The 17,575-nt window shown below is 43.2% G+C and overlaps 1 protein-coding gene across 1 annotated transcript in view; it reads right to left on the bottom strand.

Annotated features, from left to right (window-relative positions):
* Window positions 1-9,421: 9,421 nt before the first annotated feature.
* The window catches only part of ncanb (neurocan b), a 142,149-nt gene continuing 133,995 nt past the window's right edge, over window positions 9,422-17,575 (bottom strand). The window contains exons 15-16 of the mRNA XM_047587719.1: window positions 16,429-16,611; window positions 9,422-15,156 (exon numbers count right to left, since the gene is read on the bottom strand). Coding sequence (XP_047443675.1) covers window positions 15,026-15,156; window positions 16,429-16,611 — 314 coding nt within the window. The 3' untranslated portion in view covers window positions 9,422-15,025. The remainder of the gene's footprint in view (window positions 15,157-16,428; window positions 16,612-17,575) is intronic.

Here is a 17,575-nt window from a genome sequence, read left to right as displayed (position 1 = left end):
CAGGTGAACAGCTCCATGAGGTTGTATCACCAACACACGCACCCACACACATATCACCAGTTACACATTACACAAATTCCATTACAATTCAAACATTATGCAAACTACATTATCAATTCCATTTCGATTAAAAATAAATGAGACTCACCAAGCATCTTTTTGGCAAGCTCCCGGTTAAATTTTCCTCTTAAATTACTCCTGGTTGAATGACCTAGTTTTGTCTTTTCCCTCTTGGGAAATTATTAAATCCGGGTCGATGTGGTCCCAGACCTTTAACCTCCAACTTCTGCTCAAGTCCTCAATCATACACTAGCCAGGTAGTCAACAAGATTCATCATGAAATGACTGAAAGAAACTTGAATTAGCTTACATATATTAGCCAAGCTAGCAAGACCTGTGCAGTTTCTGCCCCTTTCTTCAAATCAGCCAATGAGAATCGTTCTGGGGCCCTGAACTTCAGGCACCACTGCCTAAACTGAAGTGTGTGCTGTACACACACATCCAGGCACCTCCCCTGCACAGCAGCACTATCTGGTGGGGCTGTGCCGGCCCCTAATGCAAAGACCGTGTCATTTATCTGACAAATGCTGAAATATATAAGATATAATATAATACACTACCAAACTAAAAGTCTGGACACATTTTCTCATTGAATTAAAGAGGAGGTGGGTCCGCACTTTTGACTGGTAGTGTATATCAGTGGATATGTGAGAAGCCGGACTTGCTGGTAGAGCTTGAATAAATATAAGGGTAAAAGTCTCATAAAAGTCAGCAAGATGGATGGCTTGGAAACCACGAGTAGCTGTGCATTAAAAAAAAAATGCACCCTCTCTCCACAACTGTGGTAATCAATAAAAAACTGGGGAATCAACAAATTCCATTCTCTTTAACTATAAGTATCTGCACTCCTCTATCATCCAGCAGTGGTTTCAGTCAAGATCAATTCGCTGAGTGATGACCGACAGACACACACAGCCGTCACTGCAGTCCAGCTGCTAGTTATGTCTAAAACCTGCCTGAGGGTTGACTCTTTTTTATTTTTCTTTTTTTTAAAGGAGGCATACAGACCCAGTAGTTAGTAATCATTGCTAGAAGTTATAAATCAGTTCATTTAATAAGTGTCATCTGTCACCATTGTCACCAATATTAAATTTTTGCCTCTGGAGTGTCTGTGCTTCTCTGCCTCACATGTTTGGCAGTGACAGAAAGGACCGAGGAGTGAATGTTGCTCTGAGTGGGAGTACGCTGGTGTTGCCCCAGCACAGCTGAACAGCCCATATCATTGTCATAGCAACTGGCAGCACGTAATTAAGTCAAGTTCATGGCCAGTCCAGCATCATGAAAATAAATGCTGTGAGTGACAAACATGTTTGACAGCACAGACTGACAGCTTTGTGCACAATGTTTGACAGAGAGAAAAAGAAAAAGGTTTTGGGGTTGACCTCAATGTTCAAACTTGATGATTTTAATGATTCTGAGTAATCTCCATAGCCCCATTAGTTTGTGTTACTGTGTGAAATTAGAGTCACAGTCACTAAATTAATAAGCTAAGTCCTACTTGATGCAATGTGGCATTTATAATTCATGGAGGATTACGTATTCAGCATTTCTGTACATTTTTAATGGCCTCAGGATTGTGACGTAAACCATTTAAAATTCCCTTTATATCACACTTAAATAGCACACACTCTGTTATGGAGAGTGAGGTCATCTAAATAGTAGGCAATATTTGATTTTAACTGTCAGCTCCTTGGCAAGCAGAAGTGAAATGTGTGCAGTATGCTTTTGTTAGCAAGAATAATTACAGTTAATATCAGCCACGCAGCAGCACTCAAAGGCAGCAACACATTCCACAAATGGTGAACTCAAGGGGCCAAATAGTTTGAAGTCTTCATGAGGCAGAAGATTAAAGATTTTTCTCGATTAATTATCCATTAAACATTTGGTTTAAAAGCAGAAAGGACAGGTAGAGGGGTTGCAGAGGATAAAAGTAATTGAACCCTTCAGATGAGTTTGCTTAGAAGATGACAGAGCTGTCCTCATTTCATCAGGCGTTATCATCGCCTTTTCTTCTGAGCATGAAATGAAATAAGGTGACCCTGTAACAACAGAGAAGTGCCACACAGTGAATACAGAGGGATGTGATGGTGCCTGCTCCCATTTATCAGCCTGTGACAGAGGTCAGGGCCTCTGAACAGGACGGAGACAGAAGCACGGGGGAGGGGGCCAGGTGACAGAAAAGAGACACGAGAAAGATAGTCGTAGTGATAGAAATCAGTACACGTGCTGTCGGTTCACCTTACAGGTGAATTCAAACCTGCCTAGACATCTCTGCCCAGAGGGAGTCTTTCATGTTAAACAGATTTCATATTTACTGCCTCTGTAGGCCTTTTTGTGCATCATAAGTGCAGCCGATGCTATTAATGATGCTCCTCTCCATTCAAGGGACTAGTTAGCTGTAGAGGTTTAGAATACCAGGACCCTAGAGTGTAGCACTTGAACTGAATATAATGCACTCAACTATTCAAATGTGGTGGTGTTTGCCATATTCAGGAGGAGAATCTGTAAGTCCACACTCCCTCTTGTGGTATTTAAGTTGTTAGCCGACTAGAGCTGCCTTTGTAGTTCTATAATATGTATGACAAAAATGCGGAACTGGCTCATCATGTTTTAATATTTCCTACACTGAGTTACTCAGTTGTTAGCTAGCCAACTATTAAATTCAGTTCTGCACATAGGCAGTTCTTAGCATGTTCAATGGGGGCAGCCCATATTGGTTACTCTAGTCTAGCCTAGCATAAAAAAGCAAAGCAGCTGAAGCATAGAAATCACATAACAACAAACACCTCCAGCCAACCACCACTACCTCTCACATCTAACCACCAAAAAGACGTTTGATGGTGTCATGTAGCTACTGACGCAGGATCCATTTTCTTAGAAAGAAGCAGCTCAACGACAAACACTGTGAAGACAGTCTAATGACAACAGGCATCCTCCTCTTCCATTTCCCTCATGCAGGTAGCAACATTTTTAGGATCCTGTGACTGAGGGGCTAAAGAAGAAATGTGCTTTGGTTTTGTTTCCAGTCACTAAAATGATCCCAAACCAAAGTAAAAATCCAAACCATTTACAATTAAGTGTGAAAGACCGATCCGAAGACATTTACTGGAGCTGAGCGATAATTGATTCTGCCTGTGTTCCCTATTTACACTTCGAAATGTCTGATTACGAATAAGTTCCCAGTGTAACTTTAACCTTACTAGAGATGCACAAGATATTACAATTAAGAAAATGTAATATATAATATTTAGATGTTTTTGCAACAATAAAATCATTGTTAGTCACCCAGGTACAGCTTTAAAAAGGTGTATTAACTCAGATTCTCACACACATAGAACAACCATACTCAACTCATATTTTTTGCTGCAAACTTCAGCAAACAAATTAGGAGAATACACCAGTCCTGTAAGTGTACATGAAACAAATGAAATTTATCCTGCTGGTTTTCAAAGTAAACAAACTGTGAAAGCATGGCAGCGCCCAGATTTAACTATTTCTCCTATATCTCAGACAGTATTGCTTTGAACCAAGGTCTTCGATAGGTGAACACAGCACTGCTGGGTTAGTAGCTGCTCCTTTTATACCATGCACACACCATCCATGTTAATTGTATCCTTCAGTAATGAGGCTCATCATCTGTTTCACCTGTGCTGCTGCCTGTCCTCGGTTATTTCCCCCCACTAATGAACACACATCACGGCCGCACTGTGATCAGATCCTTTGGGACTTCGTGGTGAATCAAAACACAACCTTAAGGAGTCCACGCGATCCCAAGTGGAAAAATAAAACTAAATGTTTACCTTCATCATAATCAGCCAAGCTGGGTTCACAGCAAATGATCTCACATTTCACCGTTTGTTTATGCATCTACATGCTTACAATTTGCGAGGCAATTAGTTCAAATTGCCACCTAATTTATGCTCGTTTCTCTGCTTTGAAAACATAGGCTATGGTGAGTGTGGTTATGTGACATGAAAGCAGAGATAAATCCAAAACAAACAAACAAAAAAACAAACAACATGCACAGGATCATTATGCATTCATTCATTTTCTGTAACTTGCGTGTACCCTGACTCCCACCCATTGACAGCTGGGTTAGGCTCCAGCCCCCCATGACCCTTCAGAGGACAGGAAGTTACAGATGATGAATCAATGGAATGACTGAAATTTTGACAGCATCAGAGGCATACCACTCTCAGACCTGGTGGTTGATTCTTGAGAGTCTTTGCACTTTTTGGTATTTTAAGGTGGTGGTGTATAAAAAAAGAAAATGGAAAAAGTGAAAGGAAAGGAAAAATGCTGTTATTTGATTCCGAGAACCTTTTCTGACGGCCATGGACATGACTTTGGAACAGTGTTCAGAGGAAATTTTAGACTTTAGGACACAAGGTATGTCAGATATGTATTAGAGTTTGTCTTCTGAATGTGGGGAAGCACCAGGTTTTTTCTCAAGAAAGCAAAAATTTAATGTGCAACATGTTCAACACCGTAATGGTCCGTGTCTATCACTGTAGAGCAAAGTGTTGAGTGGCGCATCCATGCAGCTGTAGGCTACTTCTGGTTTCACTGAAGGAAAACGCAACAAATTTTTTCGCTTTTGACTTGGCACTTTTATTTTTTAAATCGCATTTGTAGATAGAAAAATGAAGTAAAAAAAAAAGAAAAAAAAAGAAAAAAAAGAAAAATGAAGTCAAACATTCTTCTTCTTCATTTTAGCCCTGAGAATAAATAGTGATAGTAATTTTGTTTTTGGATTTGAAAATGAATGAATCAGTGTTTTTTCAAGGTTTTGTTTCTGGTGCCAGCATTTGGCCGGGACTATCCGTCTGTTGAAACGCGCCCCATTATAAAATTCAAACGACGTGTTACTGGACTTTTATTCTGAGAAGAACTGAGTCTGGTGTAGCCACGCTACATTGGAGGCCTACAATGTGAGCGATGCAGCTCCTGCAGATTATCCCCACATGATTATTTTGCATCAGACCTCAACGTGGTTATGACTGAAAAAACAAACAGGACCCATATTCATTCAACATTAGACCAGCTTCAGAAATTACCCCATCTCCATAAACGATCTCCCTTTAATGCCTCACGCATTCTGCATGTAACTCATCTGGAGCACGCAGCTGGTAATACACATTATGCATTGAAAGCAGTCAGCTCGTGGAGATGGGTAATTGGCTAAATTGTGAGAGGTTTGTCCCAGAGTGAGAAGCGTGTTAAAACAGGCAGTAATTTTGAGTTAATTGAAAGTGTTAACCATCTAATGGAGTGCAGTGCGGCTAATGAATGGCAGAGTTTGCCCCGACATCTATAGACGCCTGTAAAGAAAAGAAAAGTGTTTAGTTCTACCACAGACCAGTCTCTATTTTTCACTGGCGGCTCTCTCTCTCTTGCTAGCACATCAAGAGTAGGAGTCAAACCGGTTTACTCTCGGGGTTCTTTTAACTACCCTGGGCTGGGTTGAAGGAGGATAGCAGGAGGTTAATGAAACAGTTTGAATGTGTGTGTATATGGATGGACGTGCGGTGTGTCTGTTAAATGAAAGGAGACGAGCTCAGCAGAAAGTCAGAGGGAAGGACGGAGTGAAAGGCAGAATGAGAATAAGAAGCGGCTGAGAGAGGTTGGTGGAGAAAAAGAGGTTTGGGGGAATAAAAGGAAAGGCAGACAGATAAGAGGAGAAGAGGGAAGAAAAATGAGGGGAATGCAGAATGCTGGGGGATGCAGGAAGACTCGGGTATCAGGCTCAGCACCAGGCGAGATTGTCTGGTCAGTGAGCTATTGTGGTGAAGAGAGAAGGAAATGAATGGATCCAGAAGTACACAAACTGTGAACCTTATTTCGCCTCGGTCACAAACCGAATTCGCTTCATGCCCTGTGTCTATCATCTTCAAGAAGAGACTACCTAGAGGAAGTCCTGACCTTAAAGCCCACTGATGTGGATATTGTACAAGTACAATTGAGCTGCTGTACAACACATGTATCTGATTTAATATTTCATAAGATCATTAGGCCTGCATAATATAGATGACCTTGGAGTTCAGAGTCCAGTCAGCTGCTCGGACAAGTCCAGAGGAGTTTCTAAAAATAAGCGGGAGCAGACACATCCTCTGTTTTTTATTCCACACCACACATTACCCACAATACAGCTCATACATTTGTGTCAGAGGACGCTGACCTCAAACAGAGACAAGAAGTGACCCATATAATACTGCTGAGATAACCATTCTGTCTAAAAATATTAATGCCAAAGTGAAAATACATGATAATCCTGCAATCACAACAGTAATTTAAGTGTGCTGCATGCAGAATGTTACGTGACGTGTCTCTGTGATTAAAGTGATTTAGGTTTATTCTTCTCTAATAATTCATTTGTCTATTGGTGATGATAAATGATCTTGCTTTTCTATCTATCTATTGGTAGTCAAAGCGCTTTACAGTCAGAGTGGTTCACTGTCTTGGCTCATTCCGGGGATCGACCCGCTAACGGCTCCACCTGCTGAGCCACAGTCACCCTTATTGTCAACCACAAGCACCATCACCATCATGTTTCACCCCTTCAAGTCAGCCTAAATTACCTCTATTAGCTGCATTTAATGCAGAACACAGACCAATGTTGCACATACATCCATAAATATTATAATAACTAATGAAAGAATACTTATTTTTACATTTACATATTCTAAATTATAGATTAAATTACTCAACAGTATCTAAAGAAGTTTAACCAATCCATCATACACATTAATGTAAAGGAATAATAATAACTATACTAGAGAATCACCTCTCTCAGGGACCACTTTTACTATATTTTTGTATTTTTAGTCACTGAATGCTCATAATGCTACTTTTTTTCAGGTAATTCATGCAACTACTTACTAATTAAATATTGTTAAGAAGCTGGTTACATGCTTTGTAAATTCAGTTTGAGTATGAGAATGAATGAGTAGCTGCCTGTATCTCTATGGTCATAGACTAGTTGTACTTGGTTACTTTGCAGCACTGATGAGAGATGTGCCAAAAGTAGCTAACTGATTTCCAGATGATCAGATGTGGCCATATAAGGAAACACATCACAGAGTACACACAGCTGGCAGAGCAGAATGCACGGCCGGCGGTGTATGAAAGACCTGGCTCGGGCTGACGCTTTTTCTGGCCGTGCTGCTCAGCTCTGAGTCACGCACACAAACACGCAAGCACACAAACACGCAAAAGTAAAATAAGCTGTTATGGAGCTGATGTGCCGCAAACCTGCAGTCTTGAATGCAGCCTGACTGCAGTAAAGATGAGAAACATAAACAAGGTTAACATCCGTTTTTATGTTTCGTGTGTACGTTTGCGTTCGCCTGCTGTGGACGAGGTAAAGGCTGTCAGGCCTAGGATGACGCTAAACCCTTGTTGCCTTTTTTAATCTTCCTGAATTTTGGCAGCGTCATTAGGAGATCATTCAGGATAAAGCCGGAGATCCTCATCGATTCACCGCGCCTGTTGATGAGCTTCATATCGACCGAAGAACAAAGTTAAGATGAGCAGCCTCTTCATGTCTTAAATTTAGCTGCTCATTTCAAACTTGGATTACAAGGAAGTCAAACCTGGACTTTAAATTGTGCATTTTCAGTCCATCTGAAGATGCGCATGATTGTGTAAGCTTTACAGAAACTCAGAGTGCACAGGTGCACGCCTGGCCCCTGGAGCCAAACATTTACTGTCAATGATTGTTTGGAGTATCGCTGCAAGCGGCGGGGACAAATCACTCAGAGCAGCACAGCAACAGAGGAGACCTGAAGGTCATTTTCGACTGCAAATTTAAGAGAAGCTTCCCGGTAAGCAGCCTTAATGAGCTCTGTCCTTGGAACTCACTGAGCTGAGCGAAAAACATCACTCAGCCAGCCAGAGCTGAGGGAGAAGATGTAAAAGAGACGCTATATTCAGTGTGATTGATTGTCGACAGAAAACAGAACCCAGCAGTTCCGGTGTTGCAGAATAATAATGAAATGAGTGAGTCACATATCAAAGGAGGTGAGAGGAACGAGAGGGAGGGAGGGGAGGGAGGTTGTGTCTCTACAGGGAACAGCGCTGAGAGACAACGAAACCATCCATTGATAAAAGTGGAAGTTCAGGTGAAGGTCTCTGAGGTTACACGTAGTAAGAGCAGACTTATTCACAATTTACAGCCCTCACTATCGGCTGCCAAAACAAAATCACTCCCACGCTTTCCTCCTTCCTCTTTCTCCTTCCTCTTTCGCCCCCTTCCGTCCTTTCTCTTACCCTTGATCCCTCCGACTCGTCCGTCTCCTCCTTCCTCCCACGCCACCACCGGGGGATTCGGTGAAAGTACGACTGGGCTGGGAGTAAAGCAGCATTAGCGTGGCTGGTACTCACACTGCGGAGGAAATATTTCGCTCCTTACGAAGAGATTTGGAAAATTGGATGTCTCCAAAACAATGTGAAGGTCAGAAAGGAGCTGATAGTTCTCTGGCAAAAGAAATAATCGCAAAGTTGGAGCACAAGTGAAACTCGCAAAAACAAAGAAACATAACGAAAGCAAGAGAGGAGTCACTTTAACCCTTTCGTTCAACTGGCTCTGCCCAAAAGGTCACGAAGTCCAACTGCAGCTCACCCCACCCAGGCTAACTGCTCCCCCCTTTTTCAGCTGACGTCATGTTTTCTGCTACAGAGGTGAAAGTGGTGTTAATTTGATCTAATTCTCCTTAAAGACAAAAACAATAATCATGACAAACCTGACACCAAGCTACTTCTTTAAAGGGGCTTTGTCTAGAATTCAGCGGAATCTGCCAGTGCAGATTACAACCACGTTATCTCTCCTTTTCCAGGCATGTAGGAAAACTACTGGTAAACAACACTTGAGCATAAAAGACAGAAAGGGCTCTGTGGAAGTGGAGGTTTTGCGGATGTGATGACTGCGAAATGCTGGAACTTATTTTAGGACTGAATGTCCTGTGAGAGCTGATGTGTGAGAGCTACAGGTATCTGTAACATCATTTCTTCTGCACTATTCTATTCTGTACTATTTTGTCCATGAGGAATTGCAACATCTTTATAATGTTACTATTACAGTTTACATTTTATAACCCTGTACAGCACTGCACATTTATTGATCCGTGTTATTTAGCTACCATTTTATTTTATTTCATTGTCAATGTATGACACCTCACCACCACGACTTTGTAATCAAAGCAAAACGGGTGCAGAACATTTCCATACCTCACCACTGCTTTGCTGCAAAAAGCAATCGCGTGAACAGAGTAATGCAGACAAGATAAAACAGCATCAGTACAGTTTTAAGAAGCACGTACCACACCGTTCAACTAAAGCGAAATAAGCAGTCCAACCAAGCAGGTAACGGATCCAAACAAGGGTTTCCTTTAATGACCATTTGTCTTGTAAAGAATATAATACAGAGACAGGACTTGAATTCAGAAGAACAAACATCAATAAATATGGATAAATACTTGTGGGCCAAGTTCACACAGCAACAGACCAGCCACGCTGCACTTTCATCGCGTCTGAGTGAGTGGAGGGCCGGCCATGAACTGTTGTACAGTGTTGTGCAGGGAACAATGCCAAAGTTGCATCAGCTCACTTCCACCTCTCGTGCAGAATGTGTCGACCAGAGCATCTGTTTTGTTGGTGCAGTAGTTTAACACATTTAAGCAGGTGTGTTTTCGTGTGTGTGTGTGTGAGCAGGATGCAGGAACAGTAAGGGGGGAGATGGGTGTTGGATATACACCGGCTGTGTGAATATGGCCCAGAGAGGCTAAGCAACAAACACACCCAGAGTTTAAATGGAATTTACCGAAAAAAGAAAAAGAAAAATGAAAAAGACAAACCTTACAGTTTTCACATAGCAGAGGAAAAGAAATGAGCTCTCGTCATTGGTTCCTGCCTTCTGTCTCTTTTATTTCTCATTCTCTCGTTGCAACGTTTCTCCATTCATCGATCCATCCATCCCAACCGAGCACTGGCGTTCTCCTGACAATGATAAATTGTCTCAACTCAGCATCAGACACGAATGCAGTGCTACTCAAACACCGCTAGGGGCCAATCTACGGTATGCTGTTAGAGTTAGAGGTGATGCAGTCCACAGGCAAAGTTTAAAAAAAAACTGATGAAAGCTTGAAAGGAGGTTACGGATACAAATAGTGCAGAACAATATTTTAGTACTTCCACCAGAGACGATGCAACCAGACAAAGAGGGAGTTGCGCGAGCCGTGACAGTCTGTTTACCTGTCATTTAGAAAACGTTCAGCGGTCAATCGATGCAATTGTGCCATCAATGCCATCGACAGACTTAATAAGAACCCAAGACAGACAGCCTAATCATGGAATCAATAGTCTGTCTGTGATGGGGAAGGACAACAGCACCGACGAGTGCTGCGTTTTAATGCTTCAACTCTACAGTCACTGTAAATTGTTACTGTAAATGTAGAAACGGGACGTTCTCAGTTTCCAGGTAAAGGCAGGTACAACACGGTCACCTGCCACGTCACCCTCGACGACAAATACACAACAGGCGGCTGAGCTCTTCCAACAAACTCACGTTTCGACTGCCACATCTTCCTGGAAACGTCACGAGCAGCTACTGCATCGTTACTCGATTGATTCAGAATTGAGCCCCGGCTAAATCCTTCCTCTGAGGCGAAACAGAAAGTGTCCAATCATATCTTAACTACTTGAAGGAGGCACGGCGGGCGTGTCAAGCTTCTCATTCCACCATGTTTAATGTTAGCAATAATATTAGGGTTACATTTAAGTGTATGTATATATATATAAATGAATATTTAATAGATAAGTGACAGGTGGGGGCCTTAGCCGTCACCCAGCCGCCACCAGATGATGGTGGCCGGGATCTTCAACTGTACAGAAAAGAGAGTTCAGTCAGTGGTGCTAACAGTATGTAACAGTAATTTTATGCATGTTATTTTTGTGTGTGTGGAATGAAAAAAACCACATGCCTCCCCACAAAATAAACCAATTCAACCAAGTTGCACAGCAGCCAGCCACATTCAGAGGGCAATCAAAGAGTCACCACTACAAGCACGCGATCCGACTCTTATCTCATCTCTGCTGAGCTCAGAAGTCTTCAGCCGCCAGCCATGAGAGAGGGGGGGAACGACTGGGTAACAATTACGATAGGTGGCTCGGCCTAAGAAGGGGCCTGCTGGCTGCGAGGGCGATGAGTGCCTCGCCCGCTGCTCTTCCCTCAGGCGTGGCGCTCGCTGCGGAGCCGAGAGACAGCTGGCGGAAACCTCTGTCGACTTGCTCATCTTCATAATTAAGACTCGCAATTATGAGGCTCTGTCGCTCTCTGTTTGCGTGGCCTCGGGGCTCGGTGAAAAGCCAATAAGCGAAAAAGCCCGGCGAGGGGAGCGGAGAGGAGATTGAAAGGGGGAGTCGAAAGCAACGTTTGAAATTTCAAGAGGGAACGTAGGCGTTTGAATGCATTGAAAAACAGAAAGTGTTATAGGTTTTGTGCCGCAGGAAAGAAAGGTCAACGCCTTCAAACGAGCAGTCCAGTCCCTGAGGATGTACCCCAAGCAAAGAGCTCACTCACACAAACGCACACGGCCCAGCCCACAGGATGGCTGTACGGCATCCGCACAAGCAAAGGGAAAGTGACAGAAGACGGAGCTACCAACCAACAGAAATCTGTTGGTAATCCTTAAACCTCAACACAGACCAGTTCTTTAATACACAGTGGTCTGTCTAATTCTCTAGTTCCTCCACTTCATCGCGTCATTGTTTTGAAAGTCTTGTCACACGGCAGAACCTTTACACAGCTGTAATTACACTGTCTCTGGGCATCAACTCTGATTTGAAGTACTGTGAGAGGTTCTTCTGTCTGCCCTTTCATCTATCCACACGTGGTCCAATCCATTTTCCACTAAAGGCACATGAGAAAAAAAAAGAAAAAGAAAAAAGCCTGCGTCAGTCTGACATCCGAAGAGCGACGAGAGTTTTGGCGGCCGTGACAGCTCTCCGCGCCTCCTGTCCATTACCCTACACCTCCCCGCTGTCCGTCCACACAACACCCGCCTTTTCGTCACGGCTCTGCCGTGCTGCAGATAATGCAACTTGTTAATTAGTCATGCGGTAGATTAATTAAACTGATACAGAGGTGGAGGTTCACCATTCTTCTCCACGTGGAGGGGTGTTGTCATTGCCAAGGTGAGAGGAGACAAACAAAGGCGAGGAATTAATGTGCACGAGGGGGGATTCTCTCAGCTAACGCGTCTTTACATGACCTGATCTCTTTTTTATAAGACACGTCAGAGCGCAATCCAATACAGAGCAGGTTAGACTGAATATCGCTGTGCTTATCGCCCACTTTATTTTTATTGTAAAATGAAAGGAAAGTAGACCGACGGATGAAAGGTACTTACGCGCGGAGATGGTGAGGAAAAAAGCAACAATAAGATGGAGAAACACAAAAGGTGAAAGTGCTGGAGTGATTGCTCGGGACATAATCCCAGAAGCTCAAACCTCAAGTGCTGGCTTTAAAGAAACAGCAATTTAACCCGGCAGTAAAGGGGAAGGAGAAAGAGAGCAGAGCACTTGTTCTGTCCATTTCAATCCCCCCTTTAAAGCTGGACACGCGGCGCCACGAGCACAAAGGACTCTGTCCGCCCGAGAAATGGCAGGCCTTAATCTCTGGTGACCCCCTCTATCATCATCCAGTGGGAGCTCAGAAACTGTGAATGTCCTCAGTCATAAACACTTACACAGTCCATAAACACACACACACACACACTGAGGTGAGTGAATGCTCAGTGTCTATGCGTTCCCTGCCATATATTCCTCCTCATACACTTTGTGCACAGCTTTGATTTATGAAGCAAAACTCATCAGCTTTAGTCTCAGCTGTCTGTTCTCCAGCCCATGTCCAACCCGTCTTGCTTTAGTGGGACGGTTAAATCAACAGAGAGCTGTACTGAACGCTACGGAGGATGTTCTAACTCATTTCACCTTCAGAGTATTATAATATCATACTGACAATGAATCAAATGATCATATGTTGTAAAAAATAAAATAAATACTTGAGTTTACAGCTGTCCTTAATGCATGTTATCATTTCAGCCACTGTCTCTGTTGTTTGTCCTCAGTGTCTCCAAGGAAACAATGGATTTCAGAAAAGCTTTCTCATGTATTCACTCTGCTACTGGGCCAGAGAAAGAGATCACACTCTAATATAACTGCACGAAATCTTAGCTTCATGAATGGTCTTCAGCTTTAGTTTCAAATAACAGAGAGCTGTCGATTCAACAGTGTTTTCATTTTGGAGGACTGTGGTTTGTAGTACTATTGAAACGGTATCGTGTTGCACCAACACATGTTACTGTTTAATTCGGTTCAGTTTAACAACACCACAAACTACATCCTCCGAAATGACCATCCAAGTTCAATTAGCAACAGTTTGACGCCACAAACACTGAACATTATTATGTACCTAATGTTATGCCAAGTGTAAGTCAGAGATTTAGATTTAATCCTTATTCAAGACCAGCAATTCCTCATTAATGGTAAAATGACCAGCTTGGACGTTTTGCTCAGAGGACATATGTTACAAACTCTTCTGACCATACCACCCTGAACACATCTGGTCAGGACACGGATGGGAGACTGTTTGGGAATTCAACATGTTGTCAGCTTTTTAAGTGGTAGTGGTTAGAGAGGTGGACTTGAGACTGTTGATCACAGATTCACATCCCATCTACATGAATGGCTACGCCCTTGGCCAACCCCTACATTGCTCACTGAGCGCTGCTGCCTCGAGTGTTTCCTTTACTCTTTGTGTGCGTTTGAATCGATGGCTTAAATTCAGAAAATAAATTCCTCGGATGCATCCATACTTGGCCAATGAAGCTCATTTACATTACACAGGTGAGGGAGAAAATCCTTACCTTACTGCACCACCTCCATTAATTCACTGCAAACGGTTGCAGATTAGGAAAAAAAAAAAAAAAACGAAAAAAAAACAAAAACAAACATGGACCGCTGAGCTGAGTTGAGACAAGCTGACATCAAACGATCAGATTAACCCCTAACAGTGACAGGTGTGGGTGTCTGACACAGCAGGAGCTGTTTGCGATTGTTCATCTGAGAAGTGACTGATATGATGCGACGATGTTTTCCATTTTTTTCCTCTGGGGGTTTAGCTCCTGATCTAAAGTAACTGTTTTACACTGACGAGAAAATACAACGCTAACAATCAAATAATTCAATTACAACGGCCTCTGATTCAAAGAAAAAATCAATTAAAACGCTTCCAGGGTAACTCACTTTAAGTCAAGTACAATGTCTTACAAAGAGCCAACCAAAAGCAGCAGAGTCAAGAAAAGAAACACTGAGTATTTGTAAAAAATAACTGTGTTCAAATGACGAAAGGCTCAAGTCAACAACACGATGTCTTCCTCGCCTCCTCCGATTCTCACACGGCTTTCTCAGTGATGTCATCCCTATTTACAGTCTTGTACTAAACCACTTCTCTCTGAAGAATGTTCGGTGCGGATCTCAAAGGTATTTTTCTTTTTTTAAAAACAGGTCAGCGTAGCCCCATGTTTCAGGTCATAGTTGAGCTCGTAGGGAGAGTAACTGGGTCGGGTAAGAGGGGAGGTGAGAGACAGACTAGACCAGGAAGTAAAACAGAAAGTAAAAAGAGTACAAAGGGGTTTATTTATCGTCCTGGCAGCGCTGTGGGAGGCCTCGGAGAGTTGACTATGATACGAACTCGGAGAGCCAGGGGTGCAGCTAAGGGTTTGTGTAGTGCGGGGCTGATGTGGGCAGGGTGGGGTGGGGTGGGGGTTGGGTGGGTTGGGGCTTGGGTCAGAGAGTTTTCAGCTGTAATTTTTGAAGTAGTGTTTGGGGAAACGGGGACGACGGGGAGACAGGCAAACTGCAGCTGGCAGCAGAGGAGAAAAGGAAAGGGGGCGTTTTATTTTTTGGTTCAGAAGTGGGCGTGGTTGTGACCCATTTCTCCTCCGTGGTGGCCTCCCTCTCTGTGGCCGTGCTTCTTGTGCTTCCTGCGCTCCCTCCTGCCCTTGTGGTGGTGGCGCCGGTAGCGGTGGGCTCGCCGGGCTGGTGGAGCAAACAGAGTGGAGAGAGACGGTGAAATAAAAGAAAGGGCAGACAATTTATTAAACTAGCATGTCAGAGATGGAGCAAGATGAAAGGCGAGAGTGGAAAGCTGATGTAAGAGGGAGATGAATCACCGGTGGGCATCAGGGGCTTTCGGGCAGACAGTCAGAAGGAGGTGTAACCAGGTAAGAGGTGAGAGATGGGAGATCATGAAGCAGGGAGGTCAAAACCACATGTCCTGAGTTGATCATTTAACCGTTTCCACCACATCAAGGGAATCTGTTTAATCTCCTATTGCGTACACTGGCCGCCTTCAGCAAAGGCACACTGAGCGAGGCGCCCACGCGCCTTGCCTCGGCATAAGCTTGTTCCTGGAGTGTACTGCCAAATGGGATTGTCCCGTCACTTTCTGGGTTTGCCAAAAAAGAAAGGTTGTCTGCAATGAACGATAACAACATTATAACCCTGAGTCATAAAAACAACTCGGCACAAAGATAAAAAGTCGCAAGCAAAGGAATCTTTATCAATTTGAACAGAGGCTGCATTATTTCAGTATGTCATCATTACTGTCAAACTGCGAGCGGAGAGAGACGGAAAAAATACAAGGCAGGATTTCTCTTTAATATGTATATATATCACGCCCTTTATATCTCCTCTGAAGATACAGGAAACTATGAAAAGTTATGACATCTATTATGTCGCAGCCGCAGCGAGCGGTCGCATCAGGAAAAATACAGTTTATTTAAAACCCAAAGACAAGCTGTGATAAAAGACCCGAAGATGCTAAAATAAGAGGTAGCTCCTTCAGTCACATGTGCAGCATCATCTATTCACTAATAGGAGAGAAACTGATAGGACATGATTGTTACGTGTGGAGAACTACCAACGTAGGACGAGTCGCTTCGGTTCAACTCTTTTGTCTATCCATTGTTCGGTATGAAAAAAAAAAAAAAAAACTGACCTCGAGCATAAAACACTTCAAAGGATACCCTACCAGTTACAAGGAAGCCCAGGAGGTTGAACTCAGTCTGCAACCACAGAAATCTTTTTGCTCGCAATTAATAATAATGAGAGCAGGGAAGGAAAGCATGAATGCACACGGTGACAGCAGCTCCCGGGGGCAGTTAATGCAAGAGGCTCGCTCTTTTGGACCAATGCTGCTAGGAATGAGACAAATGGAGATGCGGGAATGACCTAACAAATGGAAACACAGCTTTGAGTCTCGTTGTCTATCACCACGCTCTGTGGAAACCTCGCCGTGTGGGCACTCACACTTTATGCAGATGATTTTAGGTCGGTCCCACTTGCCGTTGGCACGACACTTGGCGGTGGGCACGTGGCGCTGCAGGAAGCCATCTGCACACTGGTAGCGCACTATGGAGTGGATGTCATAGTGCGAGCGCTTCCGGCCAATCAGGAAGGCATTATCCACGGTGGGAGGAGCTCCACAAAGCACTGCAGAGGCAAAGAAATACACAGTAATGATCAGGTTTGGTCTATAACATGAGGTTTTAAGACCTTGGGTTTGACTTGTGCTTTGACAGACTGATTAGATTGATATAACTAGACTGATAATATATTGTAGGCAGACAGGCTAAAACAGTTTTCCCAAATGTGCACACATTAATCAAACAGTACAACTATTAGTTGTACCAGTTTTCCGTGTACTTATTACTGTTACTGTCACTTCAGGCAGAAAACTAAGAGCAAGCTAACAGTCTGAGGTGCTACTTTGTCAGGCTTGAATGTCATTTACACACTTCAGGGCTAAAAGCAGTCAGGACAAGGACTTAATCAACAATCAGGAAAATATTTACTACCCTTCTTAATTCCCTTGTCCTTGTCCTAATACCTTTTAAATTCTTAATAGGGGAAAGCAATGCCATTAATGCTGATACAAGGTTTAGTGCAACATTCAGGGGCAATGAGCTCTTCCCTCCTCGCTTGAGACAAACACTGACTCGACACAAACGCAGGGCTAAAAGGCTGGTGTCCATTAGCCTTCGTCCGCTTGCACTGTTGAATGACTTCTCACAGAGCAGGGAAGCTCGGTCAAAAAGTACTCAAGTCGATACAAAAGGAAACGTTACGTTTTGTTAAATGCTCCGAAAAAGCACATTTTACGGGAGATAATTTAAGTCAGAAAGGATCGAAGTAGAATAAAGACTAAAGGATGCCCATGGCTGCTAGCGAAAGAGGAACTTAGTTACAACAACTATAAAATGAGCTTCATAAAATACACTAAATGTACTTTTCCATCTATAAAGCAGAAAGATATGAACTTTTGGCAGTCATTTGTCATTGCTTAACATTAGAAGTTCAGATAAAGTAGCATGTGTGCTGTGAACAAGAAGCTTCTAGAGGTATTTTCTGTGCCAGTGTGGTGGGGGGCAGTCACTGTGAGTTAGTGGGATGGGGA

Source organism: Mugil cephalus, chromosome 6, assembly GCF_022458985.1.
Source record: "Mugil cephalus isolate CIBA_MC_2020 chromosome 6, CIBA_Mcephalus_1.1, whole genome shotgun sequence".
Lineage (NCBI taxonomy): Eukaryota > Metazoa > Chordata > Actinopteri > Mugiliformes > Mugilidae > Mugil > Mugil cephalus.
The sequence above is the reverse complement of the archived record's forward strand: the minus strand, read 5'-3'. Positions and strand labels throughout refer to the sequence as shown.